The sequence below is a fragment of the Ammospiza caudacuta genome, chromosome Z, assembly GCF_027887145.1.
Source record: "Ammospiza caudacuta isolate bAmmCau1 chromosome Z, bAmmCau1.pri, whole genome shotgun sequence".
Taxonomy (NCBI): domain Eukaryota; kingdom Metazoa; phylum Chordata; class Aves; order Passeriformes; family Passerellidae; genus Ammospiza; species Ammospiza caudacuta.
Window position 1 is genome coordinate 22,010,218 of NC_080632.1, and position 23,061 is coordinate 22,033,278.

Sequence of the window (23,061 nt, forward strand, 5' to 3'; positions counted from 1 at the left end):
GATATAGCTATTCCTTGAAAGCAAATCTTGTCCTGAATTTTATTACTTTCATTCTGGTCTTAACACACTACCCATGTAATTCTAGAGAGGATATGTCCATTCTGGATGGACATGCAGGGCAGTACATACTCACTCATAGTGCTTTTTTGGGATGGTATGCAATGTAGCCCTAGAAGCTTCAGTAAACTTCTCCCTACCTATATGAAAGAATTTTGGAATAAAATGAGCAAAAAATTCAGAGTGCTTACCTGCAGTTTATTATCCTATCTTTTTAATCAACAAGGAAATAAATAAAACCTATTATACTCTTTAGAGAAGTTGAGGGGAAAAAAAAAAAGAACAGTGTGTCCAAGATGGATACCTCATTCATGCTGTCCCACAGGTCATCACTCTGGGCAGTTCCATAGCTGTGATTATGCAAGTATACCTCAATGCCAGCTTGGAAAACATCCTTAGTGAGATAATGCTTCAGCATCAAAAGAAGTGAAGCCCCCTTTAGGTAGAAAAAAAAAGAAAATGTATCAGTAAATTCAAGTTACAGAACTTTTAAAAGCATATGCATATTATAGCTCTTTCACAGGAGTAAATCAGAAGCTAGCAGATTTTATTCCAAATAATAACCTTCAAATATTTACCTTTAAACTCAGTTTCCTTGGGAAAATATTCTTTTACTATTTCACAAACTCCAAATGCAGTTACAGAAAACACAATGTAGTTTGAAAATTTTCCCCAGCTGCTTAGGGAAAAATATTTTAAAGGCTCAAACTAAATTACAAAATGGACTAGTAGAATTTGACATTTTTTCCAATCAATATAATCTGAAAAATATTGCCTTCTTACTGATATGTGTCTGCTGGCTGCCATTTTTCATTAGTAATACTCATCTGTATGGTACAGAACTGCACTTGTGAGTAAGTGTTTAACAGTCATATGATGTTCATTTGAATCAAAAACCTAAAAATACATTAAAAATGTAAGATACACTTGGTAGGCTGGAATTGACTGCAGAAGAACAAGTATGTTTTGATGTGTTTAAATACAGCAACATCTTGTAAAGAAAAAAAAGAAAGTGTAGTTTTAGTATCAAAAAGGCTGTGAATGTTTCTATGTGAAAGCCACCAATAAGTAATTTGCCTGAGGACCTCCATATTGTAAAACTGAACACAGAGGAGCAGCCTGTGATCAAGAATAGTTTAAAGGTACACTTTATATTTTTGGTACTATTTCTAGGAAAGAAACAAGTAGAAGAAGATTTTATAGAGATAATGCATTGTTCTCACACATTCCAGTTGCACGTTCTGGAATGTGAGTAAGATCTTATCTGAAACTGAAGGCAGCCTGGTTATTTATTACTCATCAAATGTCAGGAATAGCCCTTACTACAGTTTTTAATAATATGGCCACTATTTCCCCTCCTGTATGCATCTATACTTGACCTACAGCTCTGCTTCCTTGTTTTTCCTACTGTCATATCCTTCCAGGTGGATCTTGTCCCACACATGGGTGTTAGGTTTACTGACAGTCCGCAAAACAGCCGGACTAAAAATTATATTGCACAATTATTTCTGTTCAAGACAGTACAATGCAGAGGTCACCTCCTAATCTGCGTCAGTTGGTAGTTCAGTAGAACAAATTACATTGTACAATTCAGTAACAGACAATCCTTTGCCTATCAGGGACTACATTACAAGTGTCTTCTCACATGAATTGCCAAGAACTCTACCTAAGCTATAAGGACAAGAATAGTATAACACATAAACTTCATGCATGAATGAAAAGCTATGCAATGAAATCCCCTGAAACACAGAAAGCAGCTGTGAAAACACTATTTCTGACAATGTGCAAAACCTCTTTTGATCAGCTCTTAAAGGTATAGGTTAGTACAATTCTATTCAAAATGTGCACATACTTATTAGTAGCAATGAAGTAATAAAATAATTCTCCAAATATAATGTTATACTAATTGACTGCAATTCCAATCCAATCACTTAGGAAACTTTTCCATTAAAATTATATAGAGAAGTTTCAATCAGTCCAAGACTGTCATAATTTGTATCTCTAAAGTTAGTTGGCTATAGACATGATTCTGCCAAATGCATAGCTTCCAGAAGCTCACTAAAAAGGGAATTACTTGAGACAGCACCTCTGAAGCATGAAACAACAGCCATGCCTTTTGATAAAAGGAGAGAATCCAAATTCATCTGGCAACCAAGGTAACCTGAAAATCACAAATATCTGTTCTTGCAGCTGAGAGAGCAGAGTCCAAAATAAATGGAAGCACATCACTACCGTAAGTCTATGTGGCATCCCAGACTATTCAAGGATGCCAGACAAGACATGTTGACCAGATGAGACTTGCAAAAGGAAACAAACCAAGACTGTCATGGGAACTGCATTCCACTGAGCAGAGGAAGATGCAGTATTTGACTATTTTTCAGCAGAAAATAGCTGTCCCCATGACTTCTAATTAGATGATAGTGATGGAAAAAAATGGCAGATAATCTAAAATGAACAAAGAAAGGGCTTTCCTCCAACACTACCAATATCTGGTATCTAAAACCTGAGACAATGTGAATAAAAATTTTGCAAATACAGGTACTTCTCTCATGCATTTTTAAGCAAGGCACCAAGATGCTTTAATAACATACGCCTCACACACAACTCTCACTAGACATTATAAATAATCGCATTTCAGACAACCAGGATATGCAGTAAAATAATTTGCATTCAGAGGCAAGTGTCCAGTTCAGGCTATCTCTAAAATCCTGGAGGTTTTTTAAACCAGAGAGAGTATAAGACTGAGTGACTACTTTGGTGTTTTGTTTTCACTCTTTTTTAAACCACTTGTTACATTCTGCTACCAAAAGAATATATGCCTAACCAGTTATGTTGCTTCATCTATTGGCTCCCCTCTTACATCTTCATGAGTATTATATTTAATGCTCAAGCACTGAACAAGATGTTAAGTAAAGCAACAAATACATATATATAATATTTTCCTAATTAAATGCTACATAGATCTCAAAAACACTATTGAAAAATCCCGCATTGTTTGAGTTGGGTGTAAATAACCAAAGGTCTGTCAGTATATGCCTATTTACTTGTGATTCCACATTCATATTTTCAATAGCTAATGTATCACTTTCCAAATATTTTGGAATATTTTTACAGTTACCTTGATGTAAGAAAGAGCATCAAACATTTCTTCAATTTGCTCTGAAGACTGAACAGAAGAAGAGACTGGATGTGAAGAATTCAAGGCATCCTTCATCATAGCCTTGAAAATTAAAGTAAGGAAATCTTCATCCTGGAAGAGAAACATTTTTAGCTGTTTAGGGAGCTGAAATGTACATGTTAAGCAGAAAAGTAAAAGTTGTCCCTGCTTTGCTCCTCCATTGTCCAGGCAGCAAAGAATTGTCAGGATACCTTGTCTAAAAGCTATTTCCCTGCCACATTTTAGCCATGGATTCTCACTTTTGAGTTTGCATCATTATGCAGACCTTTAAGCCCCTGTCTCAGGCAAGTGTGTCAATGGCACTAGACAAAAATGCACCTTCTAAATAAGTGTGTGTCAAATTTCACCGCTGTTTTCAGTTCATTTCCAGGAGGTAGGGAATACAAAAACATGACTTTCATGTCATGAAGTCTAGAGAAATTATTCATTATAATAATGTTTGGAAAATGTAAACAGCTGTTTATCTAGTGATTACCAAAATCTCTTTACTTCTTTTCTTCTAGAATGGGGATATTAGAATTTAACACACTGGTACCAGAACAAGAAAACTCCAAACACTGAAAAGAAGTTGATCATATTGGTATGTGTCCATTTCATTTCATCAAACAAGCAAACAATTCTCTGTACAGTAGAGAGTTAAAAAAACAACAAAAACCCCAACAATAACAACAAACAAACCCACAAAAACCCTCTGTGAAATACAATAAAAATAACTGTTAAAGTTTAAAATGTTAAGGCTACTCTTCTTGAATGGAGAAGTTCTGGGTAATGTCTTTTATTTTCACCAAAACACATTCTAGGACCATCAAACAATGAAATGAGATATTCGTAAAGGCAGCTTGTCAGAGAGCGTTTGGAATGAAGTACATAGATGTTAGATGTGTCCTTGTTAAAAAAGAACACTACTTTTTTGTCCCACCCTCAGCACATATGCCCCCAACAAGCAGAATGGCTGCATACTTTTGGTGACAATCCAACTAAACAACCAAGCTAGACCAAATGAAGAAGTTTTGAAACATCCAGTGCTGTAAAATAATTCTACTGGACCAGGTTAGCAACTCAAGTTTCTTAATACTAATAACAGTGATTTAAGAACTCAAACTCACACTTCTCCAGAATGCTGAGAAGATGATGATATCTACCAGGCAGGAAACACTCAGTGCAAATCAGGTGTTTAATCCCATGACTAAGGCAAATCTCGTAAACACTCCTAGAGGTTGATTTCAGGGCTCAGGTATGTCCTTTACTTGGAGCTATCTCTACCCAGAATGAAAAATTAGTCTCTCCACTACCCTCTACATTTAATTCCACTAACCTTTGTTTATCTGCCTGTCATTCTCACTGACAAAAAAGTTTTACGGCAGCAGTTGATACCTTTCCATTGGAAAATAGAGACCAAATTTGAATCCATCATGTTTTCCAGTGTCTGAAAAGCTAGGTCACTTAGCACTTGAGTGAGTTAGTAAGTAATCACTACATTATTATATCAGAAAGATTCTATCCTTCAGCCATATTTGTAAACAGAAGTGCTTGTGGGAGTAGCGCTTGTATTAAGTGTAACCCAGAATCCTCTATGGTGGACCATTTGGTATTTTTATGCCAGGTCTGGTCATTTGTGAAATTCAAACTGATTCAGACACAAGCAAGTACCACAATGATGAGAAGACAGGAGTTACTTCATGTAGGGAAAGAAAACTAAGGGAACTTATAACAAAGAGCATTTAGTTAGAAAGAAAAGACTATTCAGTCAAGGCAGAAGAGATATAATAAAGTTTTTAAAAATGTAACAAGCAGCAGGTGCACACTAGTTTGCAGAAAGAACTACTATATAAACATTTATCTTTAAGAGAAAAGTCTGATTTTGCTATTAGGGAACTGAATAATTGGTTAGCAAATTTATTAACAATTATACTATTGGCTTTCCAGGCTCACACTGTTCCAATCCAATGGTGAAAATATTATAAAAGCTATGTACACTTTTAATAAATGTGGTTATACCATGGCTGGCAACTGTGCTTCTTTCATGTGATTGCAACCTCAGGCATATTTAATAACCTAATGCTTCCTAGGTCTATTAGGAAAAGCAGAAGTAGACAAACTTGTTCAACAGCATGTCTGCACTTCTAAAAAGATTTTAAGGTATAATTTGATACATAGACATCTACATGTTTTAACACCTGCTATTTTGCACAGAACACTTTAACCTTCACAAAACACAGCAGACTGCCTGTAGGTTACTATCAAAAAAAAGCTAAAAAAATTTACAACCCACAGGAACAATGTACCCTTCTCAAAGCCTTTATCACTTTTTTTTAACCCTTTTATCACTTCCAATATGATAAAATGCAAAAGCAGAGATGCTTGATCTCAATGGTGCCCAAAATAAATTTTAATATCAGTTTATACGTATCAATCATTTATAGGCAGCACTTAAAAACAGCTAATAGTGAAGGTACTGAAAATGGGACTATAGAAATTACTTACTGAACGTAATTCTGGAAAAACCTCCTCCATGGCAAAGTATTCCATGAATGTGGCAAATCCCTCATTCAGCCAGAGATCATTCCACCATTCCATAGTTACTAGATTGCCAAACCACTAAGAAAGACCAAAAACATCATTATTTTCTTAGAATTAAAATCAAATAAGAAGTACTCCATCCATCCTCTACCTTATCTAAAATGAAGGTAAGGTAAAATGAAGGTCAGTCAAAACCACAGTGAAGCCTTTGCAGCAACATCTCCTTAAGCATGGCATGAGAGTTGAACTCTGCCTGCTGTGCTGTAGAAAATACACCTGCAGGTTTTCTAAACAGACACAATGCACTACCCAGTCGCAGTGAGGGGAGGGGTGAATTTAAGGACAGAACTGCACTTAAAAAGCAAAGAAATTAAAAAGGAAAAAACAAACAACTACCCAGACTACTACCTGATGGGCAAGCTCATGTGCTATCACTGCAGTTATTAGCTTTTTATCCCTTGCTGAAGAAGTGTTGTTGTCAAATAAGAGTGTTGTTTCTCGGAAGGTGATCAAGCCCCAATTTTCCATTGCACCAGACTGAAAATCAGGAATTGCTACCAGATCTGGAAAAGATTTGAAAAAAGATTTTGAAAATTGCTAGTTAAACCAATACTATCTTTCAAGACTACCTATTTTAATTATTTAAACACTGCAGTGTGGACATACACTCAAATCCCAAGTACAGATGCCCCATAGATTGATAATGATGTTTCTCTAGCAGTACTCTGACATAACTTAACAAGACTGTGCCTATGGATCCTGCAAAAGTAGCATAGAAATGAGATGGCCTGAAAAGTACACTACTGAAAAGTAGTGTCTTAAAAGACTGCATTTCACTATCTTTCCAGGCAAACTAATGCATGTAGAGGAGTCAAGCTGCAGGTCCTGTAGTTGTGAACATGGTACACAGATTGAGAATTTCCTCACTACTAAGCTCAGTAACACCGAAGAAATTCTTCTGTGTAAATTTATGTAAAAATATAAGCAATCTGTTTTCAAATGCTCACAAAAGCTTTCCAGCCTGGGAATCACTTAATACCTGCAGCTGGACAAGCATATATTTAGGTTTTTTATTTATCTTATAATAGTAATACTTTTTTTAAAAATGAAAATTCCCATGCATTTCTCAGTTCAGAGCTTCTTCTGTTTTTTTTTAATTAAAAAAAAAGTCTTAAAGAACTTACCTAATTTTTCAAGAGGGTATTTCATAAAAAAGTATTTTTGGTAAAATTCCAGAAGCTTCACTGCTGTGTCTAGGGCATACCCAACTTGGTTTAGATGCTGCGGTATGGCATAGACAGATACCTAATCCAAACAGAGAAGAAAAAATATTTTGAAACTTACAGCTACAAAAGATTTAGAAGTGAAGGAGGACCTGGCAAAGTTCCTGAAACAGGTAAGACACATTGAAAGTACATACACAAATTACATAGAGTAGTTATGAACTTGCTCATAAAAAGCTGATTTTTCTTATTAGAGCCTATTAACAGGTCAAAATACAGGGACATTGTCCTGTGTGTATGCAAGAACAATTCAAGGATGAGAGCTTTAAGGAATGTGTCCAAGAAGAGTCTACATGACACAAATTTTAAAATCCCTCATAAGTTATTAAGTGACCTTCCTTGTATGCCTCAACCAATCTTTAGTCTATGACAGCATTTATATATAGTATGATAGCAGTAGTATAATCTGCAAGAATTCTCTCTCTCAAAAAAAAATTGGCATAAAGCTCATCCCTATGGCCACATTAGACATGATGTAAGAAGCATTTATATCAAAATTGAGAGGTTACAATCTCCCCCTTATGTATCAAGAAAACATGTTTGATTAAGTTACAGGTACATTCATGTTTAGGACACCCTTCCGTACACAAACAAAGAAATAAGTGGACAACCATATTCCAGTTCTATAAAAAAGGAGTCGCTCTTCCTGTGCTATAAATTAATTCAACAAATGACATGTCAAACAGATGGAAAAGGTCACTTTTTAATTTTAGAGTTTGAATGAAGCACATATGAATAAGAATCCAGTCCAGTGTTCCTGGAGTACAAAAGCATAAGCATGAAGCAACTTTAATTCAACTCTGCACCATCTTAAAGCTTTCATGACAATAAACTTCTTCTGTGTGAAGCTCAAATTCTTTGTATCTCCCAATCACAAACAGCTGAAAGCATTCTGGGTCTCTATTTCCTGGGAAATGCCAATATATGCTTCCTTTTTACTGACTTCCTTGGCCTGCTGGACACTCATGAGACTACTTTAGACCTACTAAAACTCTGACCTTATTTGGTATTCTTATGCTTTCTCCCTTCATGGTGGCAAGTATTCTTAATAAGATTAAAATACTACTACATTTTTTAAAAAAGAAGATATTAAAAATAATAAATTAAATATAAATAAGAAGTATTCTTATTAAGTTAAAAAGTTATCTGCCTCAAAGAGCTGACTGTATGGTTTCAGCAGTATACAGTTCAAATAGACCTGAATAAAAGCCACAAAAGCAAAAAAAAAAAAAGTGTAACAATCTGTTCTATTAATCTTTCATTAGAAATACTTGTCTAGATCAGAATTAAAGCCTGTCTTGCATCTTTACTTGTGTTTATTTATGGGACTAAAGAGAGGGCTTTTCCTTCTACAATGCTACTAGCACTATTCCCTCTGGCATTTTCTTGGTACATAGGCAGTTCTGACATTTCACCACAAAGGGGCAGTTTTCGCTAAGGAGTCACCAAAGTCGTTGCCTATATGAAGCTTCTGCACTTACTAAAAAAAGATTAAGGAACAACTACTAATATTACCACGTTTATTCTTTAGTTTCTCTAACTGCACACATTACAGAAATAGGCCATACCCTTGCAAAGGACAAAGCTCAAGCGGGACCTACTCTTTGATGTCTGGAACCTTTGGAAAAACAAAATTAAATAACTGTATATAAGTGACTAAATGCAGATTTTAAAGTCCACCTAAATTTGCTTTACTGTAGAGCATGAGTTTTTCAGATACGTTATCTTGGCAGGTACTGATAATTTTTGTGGCAGTGGTTGAAACCATGTGTAGGTGTTTCTAGAAACTTGTCACATTTCTTTACATTCTCAGAACAACTCCTGGTTTGTATGACATTACTGTTGACAGATGAAGCATCGAAAAGAAGAGTTTAAAGCTGCTGGCTCTGAAAGCTCTTAAGAATTCTGCATTTTGTAAATTCCCACTTCTAACAAGACCTGACCCAGAGTCCCTTGTTGTAAAAGTGTATTCAGCCTGGTATCACCTCAGTCCACTTTACAGCATATAGCTTTTGTCCCCTACCTATGATGAGCATAATGAAACCAAGAAGATAAATAAATTTAAAAGAGACAGAGTTTGCTATTTTGCTTGGGGATCATTTTGTTTTGTTTAGTAGTCTGGTCAGCTTGGGAAGAGTGAAGCAGAACTTAAAGTGAAACAAACACATACCAGAGTCCCATTAGTTTCCCTGCTGATGTTTTTCAAGTCTGCAACAACAAAAGCTAGTAGATAGGTGCTCATCTTCAAACTCACAAAAAACTCATCTTGAACAATTCCATTTGTCACAGGTGTAGTGGCTTTCTGCAGGGGAAATTATTATTAATGCAGACAAAAGAACACTAAGACATAAAAGAAACCAATGCTAAGTAATTATTTCATGCCACAAACAGTTTATAGGCACACTTATATAATATCTTTGTACTTTTGTTATATTTCAGAGGGATTGATGATGCTTACAACAATGTAACAAGTTTAGGAAGACATGAAACATTTACACTTATATATACAAAAATTATTTGTCAAGTTTTATTATGCAGTATTACCAAACTACTACTCTGTTGGAGAAACTAACCTAATATGGATTGCATTTAAAATCCCAGTATAATCCAAAATCAACATATAGATCAGCACTGATTCAAGGGAGCATTAGGCTAGACCAGGGACACATTTCAGCATACCCTACTGAAAACACTGGTGTTACATCAGTCTCTTTCCATAAGTCTCAGCAAAACTAGGTAACCAGACATACTTACTATTTTAAAATTGAACAAAATATTAATCAGATGCACTTTTATAAATCAAAAGAGAATGCATTTCAAAAACTGAGGAAAACCTAAGACCAATTACTTCAAAGCCAAAAGATGCCCAGCTTAAACACATTGACAAAAGTGACCGTCTGCCCAGTTTTCTGAGCACACAGTAAAATACTATACAGAAGATACTGTACTGTACCTCAACTTACTGTCTGTGCAGTTTTCTTTAATACTAGTCCTAGAAAATCATGCTATATGTCTTTTTTCTATGTATTCCTTCACAAACATGAAATATAAAAAGAAGCAAAATTTTTAAAACCACTATAGTGCAAAATACTAAAGGTCTGGAAAGAAAGATGGCAGTTTATAAATTCTGAAACTTCATATATGATTTTATTTTTCGAATCCACAAACATTAAAAAAATAACAACAATATTAGTTTTAAACAAGACCATTTGAAACCAAACAATATTTTGACATTGAACTGTCACTGAAAATTTAACTGTCAGCCTTAAAGAGAAATGGATTTTTAAACTTGAAGCCATAACCACTATAATAACTGACCATTATGCATGAGCAGAATGCCATATTTCAATTTCTCTAGTGAATTCATAAATTTCTGCCTTTATTAGAGCTTTTGCTTCATAAGGAGATGACCGTCTGTTTAAGAAAGTCTGCTGCAGCTGCAGATAAACTGGTTTAAAAATTAGTTGTTCTCATTTAAAAAAAAAACAACAAAAAAACAAACAACACACCCAAACCAAAACCAGGACAAACAAAACCACAAAGGTAGCTCGACAGCCCCAAATACAGAGTTTATTTCTAGCCTTAATCCATGTCAAGACACGGTATGTTGCCAAGTTAGTGATGTACACACTAGCTGACAAGGCCTACTTTGGAGATCTCTTGGTCACGCAGGTACAGATGATTATTTCAGCAATGTCTGCTGCACACATTACAAAATATTCTGAGTTGGAAGGCACCTACAAGGACCACAGAATCCAAGTCCAAGTGATTGGCCCACACAGGGTTCTAATCTACAACCTTGGCATTATTAGTATCTTGACCAGCTTGACCAACACATTAACCACTTGCCCAGCTCCTAGCAGAGGAGATTGAGTGAGCACCCTTTCTTTTTTACATAAAACAGAAGAGTGGTCCACCAGAGTTCATTTCTTCCTGTATGGCTAAGAATCATTACAAATCCAAATAAATGTTTGTACGCTGTGAAAAGGTACCTGTTTCATAAGGTTGCAGTTATTACTTGGTTTTCAAAAACAAGGCATCTGCATCAGCACCCTGAGCTTTAGACAGCTTCCTGGAACCCAAGCTGCACAGTGTACATAAATGCACCAGAAACACCAAAGGTCTAATTTTCTCATTTACAGATTAGACCAATGTCAGTATTGAGTTTCTGCTGGATGATAAATGGTGGTAATGTTTTGATGAGAGAAAAACTAGTTCAGACACAGACTAGGTAATGTCAGTCTTTCTCGTCTGTCTAACTTGAATTAGGCTTCCATAAAAGTTTGTCAAAGGCATAATGACAAACTATCACCATAAAATTCAGATAAGCTCCTAAAAGATTTTGTCGGAAAATTTCTAGCCGAAGGAATGTCAGATTCCTCATTCACATTCTGGAGCTGACTCTGTGTTCGTAACACACCTCCCCTCATTTAGCCACAGAAGCACATCCTTCAAGATCAGACATATCTTTCACATAGACTGGTGCTAATTACACAAACTACTGCTGAAGGTACTCCAGTACTCTGCACATATGCAGCAGCAGCAAACATGGAAAACTCAAAAGCAAACCTCAAGGGCTGTTGAGACCAACATCACCAACAACATAGCCTTTGCAAAATAATAGTTCATTTAATTTCCAACAGGAATCCTTCAGTCATTCAACTGTCTGTAACATCCTACACTGTGCAATGCATTGAACAAGTGTTTTCTCTGCAAAGTTCGAGTCTTTGAGAACAAAACAGTTGATAAAGTCATACAGTTTATAGCTTACCCACTCAGGTAAATCACCTGGATATTAATGCAATAAACACTGAAATGGATTACCTAGGCAGCAGCTCTACTAAAATTCCCCTACAAAATCAGGTACCTTTGGCATATTTGACAGAGTGGAAAGTTTCTCATCCCTTCTGATCTTGATTAAAAAAGTAGCTTTAAGTGCTGGTTCATCAAAGCATGGAAAAGCAGACCTTGCTGCCAGAGGTTCAAACTGAGTTGCTGCAAACCACCTAATGGGAAGAGTGGAGAAGAGCAAAATAAGAATTATTAAAAGCATAAATGTCAGTTTAGTTACGATAGAACAGTTATTTCCCTTCCAAACATTCTAAGAGCTTGTTATGGGAATAACTTTTTGAAGACTGGCTGAGCCAGTCAGAATAAATGTTTCATTCACAATTTTTTCTTTAAAACTCAAGTAACATAGTTATTTGAGGAGTAATCTTCTTGGCTATTTTTTGCTTTCTGAACGAAGAAGAATACATCTGAAATAACCCACTTACAAAACAATTGCCAAAATATAAGCCAGCCAGTTTCCAGAGAGAGGGAGCAAAAAGAAGACTGAAAAATTAAACTATTTAATAGTTATGCTTGCTAATTTAATTTTTCAATCTCTGCAGTAGATAGGGCTGCAAGGGAGCCTTTTCATCTAATTGCCAGGCCATTTCCTGCAGATGTTCCCACAGTTCATCTAACAGTGTGCCTACTCCCTGTGCTGGCTAGTAGATGGATTCTGTCCAAGTTCATGTACTGTGTTGTCTCTAATACAACAGCTATTAATATTACAAGACAACTTCCCAGGAGTCTATCTTCCCTCTCCACTATTTTTACACTAACTAGCCATGGAAATTACAGCTTTTGATGGAGAGCATCTCTGACTTTCACACCTGCAAGACAACACAGAGTTAAGCAAGTCTACTAATTGAAGTACTTACTGGTGCTACACGGAGAAGATGGTACACATTTTTGGTTTTTTTCTTTCTTGCTTTTTTTTTTAACCTACTGCCAAACTACCCAGAAATGTTTAGGTGGTTTATTTGTTCTGCATTATGATTCAAACATTTTTGGATATACAGACTTTCTGAGAAGACACAGTGCTGACAACTCACAAGATGTCTGCTTTTAACTTCTAACTCTTTTCTTACCTCTGACAAATTAATGCAGTTTCACTGCAAGATTATGCAGAAGAAAAGCAAAGAATAAAGAACCATTGTGCATAAAAATAGAAATAAGGCCCTATTTATTTATTTTATATTTTGCTTTGGGCAACAAGCTAAGTGAGTTATTTTGCCATTTTGTAATTTTGTATTTTTGTGTCGATTTAAAAAATATTCAAAAGAAAGTAGAACTAAACTAAAGAAAATATATTTTCTTCCAAAATCAATTGATAGTTTGAGTTTTATATAGAAAGTACAGTAACAACAGAGCTTATCAGAGTAGTCTGCATTTGTAAAACTACAGACAACAGACAGACACAATGCCCCTGCAAAAAGAAGAGGCAGGCAAGGCAGTGAAAATGATGAAATCACTGAAGAGTTATCTGGGAAGGATTTACTGAAAAACATACACGTTAAAACATGTTCAACATACAGGTTAAAACAGCCTTTTCCTGAACAAAAGCAGGTAGCACTGGACTGAAGGGGGACAAAATCTCAAAAAACTACTCACAGGTCGTATTTTTCCTCTGTGAACAATTAAGCATTCTCTTTCTACTACAGTAAATACAAACAGAAAAGAAAGCTGCAGCTACATCAGAATAGGAAAAAAATCCACTGAATTTCAATCATCTAGGTAATGTTTGCCTTCTACACTTGGCCACTGCACTCTTACGTCTGCTTACTTCGTGGGAATTCAAGTTTTTAATGCCTGCAATAAGTTGCTTAGCTAACCCACACTGCTCTTCTTGTCTCTTTTTTATTGCATCACACTGTTTCTAGAAGACCTGCACGGATAGTTACTTGCCCACAAAGGCATGAACACTCTTAAGTACATGACCAACATAAGGCCCATCTAAAGTGGGGACGGAGGGCCAATTTTTAATAATCTTGATAAAAAGCACTAATTTACTCTTTGTAAAAGTAAGTGTGATGTTTCCCTTTTCTCCAGTCATGTGAGACTGCCTGACTGCTGTGACTTTTTCATATATGATTGAGAGTGTCTTGGCACTGACATCTCTCCATTCCCTTACGACTGCGTGGTGCATCCCTTTGGGCCCCACTGGGTTCCTCTGGTGGTCTTGAACCCGGCATCTTTTTATGAGGACAGGACTTTGTTTCCTCAGTCCCTGCCTTGAGACTTAAGGGTTCAAGAAATGTGGGAAGAATTTCCAAAGAGAGAAATTAAAAATTTAACAAACCAAAAAAGCCACACTACAACCACCTACAACCTCCACACTGAAGTACACTTCACTGTAGGAGAGGCTGCCCTGACTTAAGGAACTCATCCATGAAAGACATTTTCCAAGTAGATTAATCAAGAGATAAAAGACTGGTTTTTCTCAATGGGAATAAGTTGCATAAAATGTCCAATAAAAAAAGCAACCTTTTTATTTCTGTTATCAAAGCACAATCTAGAAGTGACAGAACAGAGAAGATGTATTAGTGGGCATACCTTTGCTTAGAGTTCTCATCCTTGTAAGAAATTTTGTAGAAACCATAGTAGGTGTCTGATAAATTAGATGAATATTCCATGTCGACAGTGTAATTCTGTCCAGCAAGGAGAGCCTCCGGAGCCATGAGTGCAATCTGGTCATGCAATGGATATTCCAGGAATTCAACTGGCTTTGCTTGCTGCCCTTGTGCTGAAGTAATTGTCGCCTTGGTGATATTAAGTCCTGAGCTGTGAAGTACAATCTTCCGAGTTACATGGAGGATGTTGACCACTATTTTTACGGAGCCTGTAAATTTCAGAGTAGTTAAATTTGGCTGCAAGACAAGATCATAGTGCAGTGGTACAACATCAGGAGGAAGTCTAATTTTTGCCCATGGAAATAGTTTTCCATTGGTTGCCAAAGGATATATTAGTTCCATTGTATGATTTTTTTTATGGCAGCCTTCTTTGGTAAATGTACACTTGGGAAGAAGATAAATCACTATTATTAATGAAAATGCAATCACAAAAACAACTGTGCAAACCACTAAGGTCCTCGTAGAGGGAACTGAGCATGATCCATTTGGATTTTGTCTATATGCAGACATGTTATTCTGCAGACTCGAGCTTCTGTTCATGAAGGACATCCCCAACAATTTTGCTGATGACTCATAATCCTCCTCATCATCATCCATTTCATGCTCTCCAAGGCCACGCACCAAGAGACGAGAGCTTCTTGGTTCATATTCCACTTCATCAGACTCCAGTGGATGTAAACAAGGCTCTTTTGCCAGGTCAACCACATCGGGCTCCTCTTCAAACATACTATTCTCAATCATATTCCTGGGTAACTGGATTTGATCTGAAAAAGAAATGACCATATATTAAATCATAAACAACAGGCTTGATTTTAACATCTCCAAGAAATTTCACTGAATTACAGAATGGGAAACGTCTTTACAGTGTATACCATCAAGATCTCTTCCATTTTCTCTCCTAAGTTTGTTTCCTGGAAATATTTCTACGCTTTTCTGCCTACACTAACTTTGCTTTCAGTATCTTCAGAAGGATGCACTCCTTGGGCATAATGAAAAGCATCTTACACCATAACTGGAGGTCAGCTAGACCACAGCACTGCTCTCCCAGTCCACTGATGCCACTGGCTTGCCTGCATTTCCTCTACTCCAGTAAATTATATTTGTACTCAACTAAATTCTTCAAGTTGGATTATTTCTTATGTTGCACAGTAAAGCACAACAGTCAATACAGTTCTAGAAGTGTTTCAAATATGCTACTTTTTGAGTTCTTTAGCAGAGGAGAAAATCTGCCAATGTGAGGGCAGCCACACAAATAACACACTCATTAGACATTTTTAAACTTAATTTTTTCACAAACAAAAAAAAATTTCACAAATTTTTTTTTTCACAAAAAAACTATTTTTATTGCAAAAACAATAAAAATATTTCTCACAGAAAAACAGCAGTATAAAAGTCAGAGTTCCAACTGACATCTTCATTTAAGATAATCCTTGAAACAATCCACGCACCTAAGAAGTCAAATCAGTGCCAATCAGACTGTTTGCCTCCATAAAATTTGTCCTTAATAGATAATGGACCAGTGAATATAAATGAGGAATTGAAATTCATACCAAATTTTAAAATCACATTTTTACAATATACAGTTACATTTTGATCAAACTTCTGATTGTATCTTCCGTATCTTTGTTTATGCAAAAGGTTATCTTTTAGCTAATCACTCTCCAGACACAGTTCTATCTATCCAAGGGACTAGAAAACACTCTTGCCCAACTGCAAGGGTTCAGAAATTAATCTAGTATCTTTTGGACACGCCTGTCTACAGTCAACTGACCAATATTCACATCACACCTCTATCTTCCACATTATTTGTTTCCAGAAGAAGAAAGCTGAATTTTGCTCTGCATGTAAACTTACTATAAAGTAGGCTAACTTGTATTAATTTCTGGCAAGAATGCACATTTTGCCAATCTATAAACAACCTAGAATACAACTGTTCCTCCAATGTATAATTTATTTTATTTTTCATTTTATGAAAGTCAAGTTTCTATATGGCTGAAAATCTCAGAAGTGAAAATAAAACATTTTAAAGAAAAGATGGCAAGAATATTTTCAAACTAGATATACTAAGTTTCTCAACACTCACTCTAAATGTATCAAGACTTCCTGTTTCAAGGCCACAAAATCAGAAGAACTGGAGTTCAGTAGTTGTAGCAAAAAAAAGGCCTTAAAATAAGGTAAAAAGAAAATTTTAAAAATCCTTCCCCAGAAAATCCAGTAAGAGAAATGTACTAGTTAACCTGAACAGGAGATATAGCAATGTATGAAAGCAGGGAGTTTGGTGAAACTTGGATCTACCTTCTCTAAGAAGGAAAAGGATCAGAGGATCACAAGATATCTGAGGCTGGAAGGGACTTCAGGAAGCCATCTGCTCCAACCTCTAGGCAAAAGCAGCTTCCAGAATTTTCTATTCTTATGCCATTTCCCAGTACAGGGCTCACAAGCCAGCCTTCAGGCTGTGATTGCATTCAGTGGTCTAGCACCATGACTTCTACACTGGAACACATGCACTTGCATGTCAGACTGGGAGCCACACAGAACTGAGAGGACAGAAAGCTAAAGTTAAATTAGAAATGAAAACACATAGGCAAACTAGTGGAGGAAAAAAATGCGTAAAGAAAGTATTGTGCAGCAGAAACTCTTCTACAATTCCTCTTCTTCCAAGAACAGTTAATCAAAAATTCACTATAACTTTTAACATAATTTCTTGACTACTCGCCTCTGCTGGTTGCTTTCAAAATCTGCTGACTAGCTTCAATTGAATTTGAAAACAGGCTCAAGACCAAATTTCTTCAAGACCCAATGAAATCCCACCCCAAAACAACCAGCGGCTGGTAGAAGACACCCAAATCCGTATCTGCTATGTAGAAAAGGCAGGTATTAAGACTCACATCTTAACCACTCCAAAAGGTAGCAGTCAATCAGTACACAGCTCCAACCCCAGCCATGGCATGTGCAGCTGCATGGCCAGCAAAAGAGGTAGAAGACATGGGAGGCACTGCAGAGGGAAGGAGGAGAAAGATAAAGTGCATAAATCTAGCAGAAAGTAGGTTTCATTAGCTCTGAGGTTCAGAATACAGTTTGCTTTTTGAGGAACTTATTCTCTAGTAAATTACTTCTAAAGACAGTATTTTCAAAGTTGCATGCATGTAGTAACAACTTTTTCAGTGAAAAACAATTATACTAAAAAATCTCAAACTAAAACTAAGATAGAAAAGTTAAACTACAAGTTAGCTTCAAGACAATTCACAGTTTTAATACCTAGAGACATTATTTTCTAGGAAAACAAGAGTTATAGGCAATTTCTACAGAAGTATTTGCACAAATTGGAAGTAATCAAAATCTGCAAGATCAAAACTTTAATGCATATGAAAAGCATCACCAGACTAACTACTCTCCATTGGAAAGAACACAGACCAAGTATCAAAAGATTACTAGAGCTATTTATGCTGACATAAAAGTCTTTTTATTCTTTATTCACAGAACACATTTTTAGGAGATGAACCATAGAAAATTTGTTTAAAACTTTAACACTCAGATCAATTCTGAACTCTTTGCTTCCTGCTAGTTCACTGGCATTGCTAACATGATAGTGTGAGTGAACTGAACTTTTATGATATTTCTATTTTAGCCCATGAGCTGTTACAATATGAGATAAACAGCCACATGAAGAGGAAAACCCCAGTATTCTTAAACTGAAACATGCCACACGGAATAAGAAGCATCTCGAGGAGCATGATTGCATCACATTTCATGAAAGCATCACATTTCACAGTCATCTCATACCTTGTATGGCCAAGCAACAAACATTCCCATTTTAAAACACATACAAAGCAGATTAATTCATATTCCAAATATACCACAGGATAAATTATTATAAATTCAGGAGTAGGAAAATTAACCTGGAAAGAACTTGCAGGGTTCCAGTGAACTACCACTGTCATGCCAGAGGCTGCAGGTGAGCTAGAGACATTTGTGTTCACATGAGTCCACAATAATGGAAGTACTGATCTGAGCTGCTAAAATGTGCTACAAAAGCCATCTGCCATCAAGCATGGCAACTTGAATCTAAATCTTTGCTAAACACAAGTCTAGTATGAGCAAACAAGGAGGTAGAAGAAAAAAATCTTGGAAGTGAGTCTTGCAGTTCTCTAAAGAGTCCTAATAAAATGCTAAGAGCCTAAAGGTGAAAAGCTTAAGCTTTTAGCTACATCAGCTAAAAGCTTAAACATACCCAAACAAAAGAGATTTTACACAATTCTTCTACAAATTTTTATTCTGAAAGCAAGAGATTTTAAACATCTTCCCCAATACATGATCTATTATCACATTTAATGGTGAATAATATGAATACTCACAGTTAGAAACAATTCTGAGAAAAGATGTGAGGTTAACTACTATATGATTGACAAATCCAGAAAACTAATCTTCCTTATACTGAAAAAATTAGGGCAGGCAGATATTTTCTCAAAATTGATGGTTCTGAAAGTTTCTTTACAGCTGCCTCCTACAGCACAGATTCCCAAAAATATATTGCAAGATATCTCCTCATTACAATATTCAGGGATGGTAAAAAGCTGGGTCTATTATTTTCTTTGAAGAGGACAGAATGCTTAGGATGTGAACTTCAAATGCAGTTTGCGCCAAGACAACAGCACAATGAGCTTGCTGCGTGTACTGCGGTCTTTGACAATGTAATCCCCACAGGCTCTGATAAAGTGACCTAGGCTGTAAAGAGTGACTTAAGGACACAAAGGCAAGCACACAGCTTGCTCCTGCAAAACATACACTCTTCACTTCTCACAAATCAGTCCTCAAACTTACGAAGCAACTTCACCACAATACTCATGTTCAGCATGTCACATGATCCTACAGGAACAACCAGGTGTTGAAGTAAAACACTAGTCTAGCATTTGCTCCCAGCGCTTATTCTGTCTGAAGAGGTCCAATCTCATTAAGGAGAAGAACGTAAGCTTTTTTCCTGAAGTTTAATAGACAACACAATGTTTTGAATTTTAGTGTGTGCAACAACAAAATATCTCCTGATGTTTGGTTTTTAGAATACATTATAAATATTCCGCAGAATACAGAAAGAAATTATTCCTTTATATTTCAGAGACAGTATCTTCCTGTAATGCTACTGATATCTCTTTTTAGTTCTAGAAGTATGTACTTTTCCCTTGCAAAACAAAATCAGTTGTCTTTTGTCTATGTCTATCATGTCTGGGTATTCTACCTCAGAGCAGAAATCTCAATACTCAAATGTCTTATATGGATCTAAGTGACCTATTAATTGAGTTCATTCCTTTTTAAAAGATATGCAGAAAATCCTCAAAGGGATTTTTTCAATTTCTCAATTCTGATTAAGAGGCTAAAACTAAAAAAATCCTAAAAATCCTATTCCATTCAGACAGACTGTTCCTGCTTTCTGAGACTGAAATCCACCACAATACAATCTTAAAATAGCGAGAAGTTATAATAAAATATTTTAACTGAAAAAATGTTAGATGAATTACAGTAACACCTGACACATTATAGCAGTCAAACTCCCACTGAAAATAAGTGAGAACCTTTCTGTAATTCTGGAATAACCTAGGAGCAAAACAACTATTGGGTAGCATGTACCAGCAGAAGTAGCAAAACCCAGACCAAATTTGTAAAGGGGTATAAAGTGTGGCAACCAACTGGAATAAAAACTGATTCCCACTGAATGTAAACTACTTCAGCTGCATATAAATAATAGGAGAGAATGTGCAGAGTTAAGCCTGCCCAAAACAAGACATCCATGCATTGTGGGTCAAGAAAGAAAAACAGAAAAACCGTAAGCCAAGTTACTTGTTTTGCTATCAAGCAACTCACTGATAGTAGGTCAAAGAATAATTTTGCCCAATGATTTCAGGAATAGATGTTTAACAATGCCATTAGCTATTAAGAGCTATAATACTGTTTTGCATAGATAACTTTTATGTTCAAATTTAAAAGCATTGGCCCTTTTTTCTGCAGAAACAGCTGTTGACAAAACAGCAAATTCCATAAACAAACCACATAAATTTGCTCCTATTAAAAGCCTGGTTGCTTTGGTTAAATCCATTCAGCAGGGCAAAAAGCAACTCCAAGATGGATTTTTTTCCCTTTAAACATATTTTTTATCTTTATCTACCTGTCTAAATGCCACCTCAGCTAGAAGTAGTGGTGAAACACTTGCAAGGTTTCAGCACAGGTACTAAGATCAGAGTATGTTACTCCTAACACATGAATGAGCTTACCACCAGGACAATAAAGTGAGCTGGAGAAGATGCTGTTGGGCACAAATACTGTGTGACACAGTCTAAAACTAGAAGAACAAAGGCTCTACTAATACTTAGGAATTGGAGAATTAGTTCTACACTGTTAATGTTTGGCAAACAGCATAAAATTCCCTGTTTCCAGGACTCTGAGAAACTATCTGAACCACTTATGAGTACTTGCAAATATTTTGTGTATGGCACGTAAGCACGCTCCCAGCAGAGAAATGCATGCTTGTATGTATGTTTAACTCACCAGTAAAAATAGTAAGAATGGTTAGAGTATATGGAACCTGACCTTCTCTCTCTTACTTGGTCTTTGGGACAAACAGAAAGAAATGTGGTAGCTACGAATGAAGCAAGTCACTCATACATAGCCATGGATACAAAACTGAACAAACGCTACTGCTCTTTAAGTTGTTTAGTCCTTGTCAGTACTAACAGTAGGTCACTTGGAAAAGCCAATGAAGGAATTCTGCAGAAATAATGACACATACAGAATCACTGCCTTCTCCCATTTCAAAAGCAGTAAATTTAGTACAACTATTTCCCAGAAAAAGAAGATAAAACAAAGGTTGAAAATTAGATAGCAAAAAAATGCTTTCACTGTAACTTAAAATTTGTATTTTGCTTAGTGAAATAATAATTTCTCATTGTATCTGAAAAAAACCCAACTAGAAACAGCACAAATTTAGAAGAACCTACTAGCCATGACAGTTTTCTGCTACAATTGCACAGTCTTTAAGAGATAATATGACTTGTGCAGGCATGGCTCCAGAAAGTTTGCAAATAATAGGTATATCTGCTACAGAATCTGTTATTTTAGGGAAAAGATTAAGACATTATTCACAGCACAGTACTCATCTATATTTATGAGAGGAAACCAAAAATACACTTACTTAGTGAAATTTCTCTCACACATCTTATGTCTGTAGTCATGTCAAGCTAGTGACCAGAACAAGATGAAATATGAGACTCAATTAAAACCAGATGTACTTGTATTGTACAGTTTGCATACAAGAAGGAACAAAACTAGCTATAGGAAAAAAGTACAATGAATATTCAAAAAGCTTTCAGAAACATTACGTGTTTCTATTATTAGTTTCTATATAAATTTAAAATTACTCAATATTTTCCACAAACTAAGGCTGGCACTGTAAGAAAAAAATCTTAATGCTCCCTTCTTTCCTAGAAAGACTAGACTTGACTGTAGAAACAAAACTCTGATTTTTCACATTAAAGAGTCATCTAAAATGTGCTTAAGGACATCTGAGGCACTAAAAATTTGGAAACACTATTAAAGGTTTACACTTGTCTTCCTGAACTGTCTGATGCAAATCTGCATCTTCAACCTCAAATAGGAGGAGGGTAGAGACAGAGAAATATTTAATACACCAAATCTCTGAACTGTCCTATCTAAATTTCAGAAGTGTTGATGCGCCATGTAAGTACATAGAAGCACTATGGAAAAGCAACATAGCATATGGTATTCAGTCATCTCTTTTAAGTTTGGGGGATTTTTAAATTAAATTCAGCCTAGACCAAACTTCTACATATAACTTAAATCTATGTATTTATGCTGAGTTACTTAGTAAAAATATGATTTTAACAGAATTGTAAAAATTAAAACTATATCCTTGGGCTCTGCTCTTACTATGGCAGTTCACCAGTTCTACTTTACAGGAAGCAGCAGATCAATCACCCCAGTTCCAAACTGTGAAATATTAATGTTTTTATAGAAGACAGAAAGGAACATGCACTGTTACTTGTGCATCTTATGCTGGACTCATGGCTTGAGACTTCCTCCAAATCTTACAACCTATCCTCACCCATAACTATTGTCCTGGTTATTGTTTCTAAGCTGTCTGAGAGGAGAGAAGAGAGATGGACAGCCCAAAGGGGAGTTCTAAAACAGATTCATTGTCACAGATACTCAAACTGGCATACAAAGGCATTTTGAAGAAAATTTGATTCCAAATACTACACTGGAAATCCAAACTTGAGAAATATTTCAGAAAGTGCAATCACTTCCTCAATGGAAACCAAAAATCACTAGTTCCAAACATCATTAGTTAAGGGTTTTTATTACTGCAGATCAGCATTAGAGTTTTAAGTAAACAGAAATAAGAACATCCAGGGGTATAGGTAAAACACAATTGTCTATCAGATTCTTTTTTCAACAGATGAAGAATAAAATGGCCAGCAAAGAAGAAGTTTAATTGACAGCTACACATCTGAATTGGTAGACTTTGAAAATGGACACTTAAAACATTAATTATTAA

General features: G+C 35.9%; 1 protein-coding gene across 2 annotated transcripts in view; it reads right to left on the reverse strand.

Annotated features, from left to right (window-relative positions):
* Window positions 1–23,061, reverse strand: part of LNPEP (leucyl and cystinyl aminopeptidase) — a 49,974-nt gene that overhangs the window by 12,325 nt on the left and 14,588 nt on the right. The window contains exons 2-10 of one of the 2 annotated variants that reach the window (XM_058823381.1): window positions 17,387–17,493; window positions 14,422–15,262; window positions 11,906–12,044; window positions 9,209–9,340; window positions 6,940–7,060; window positions 6,164–6,318; window positions 5,720–5,833; window positions 3,176–3,307; window positions 362–493 (exon numbers count right to left, since the gene is read on the reverse strand). In XM_058823381.1, the coding sequence (XP_058679364.1) occupies window positions 362–493; window positions 3,176–3,307; window positions 5,720–5,833; window positions 6,164–6,318; window positions 6,940–7,060; window positions 9,209–9,340; window positions 11,906–12,044; window positions 14,422–15,239 (1,743 nt within the window). In that variant the 5' untranslated portion in view covers window positions 15,240–15,262; window positions 17,387–17,493. The remainder of the gene's footprint in view (window positions 1–361; window positions 494–3,175; window positions 3,308–5,719; window positions 5,834–6,163; window positions 6,319–6,939; window positions 7,061–9,208; window positions 9,341–11,905; window positions 12,045–14,421; window positions 15,263–17,386; window positions 17,494–23,061) is intronic. The other variant, XM_058823380.1, reaches the window with a different exon arrangement.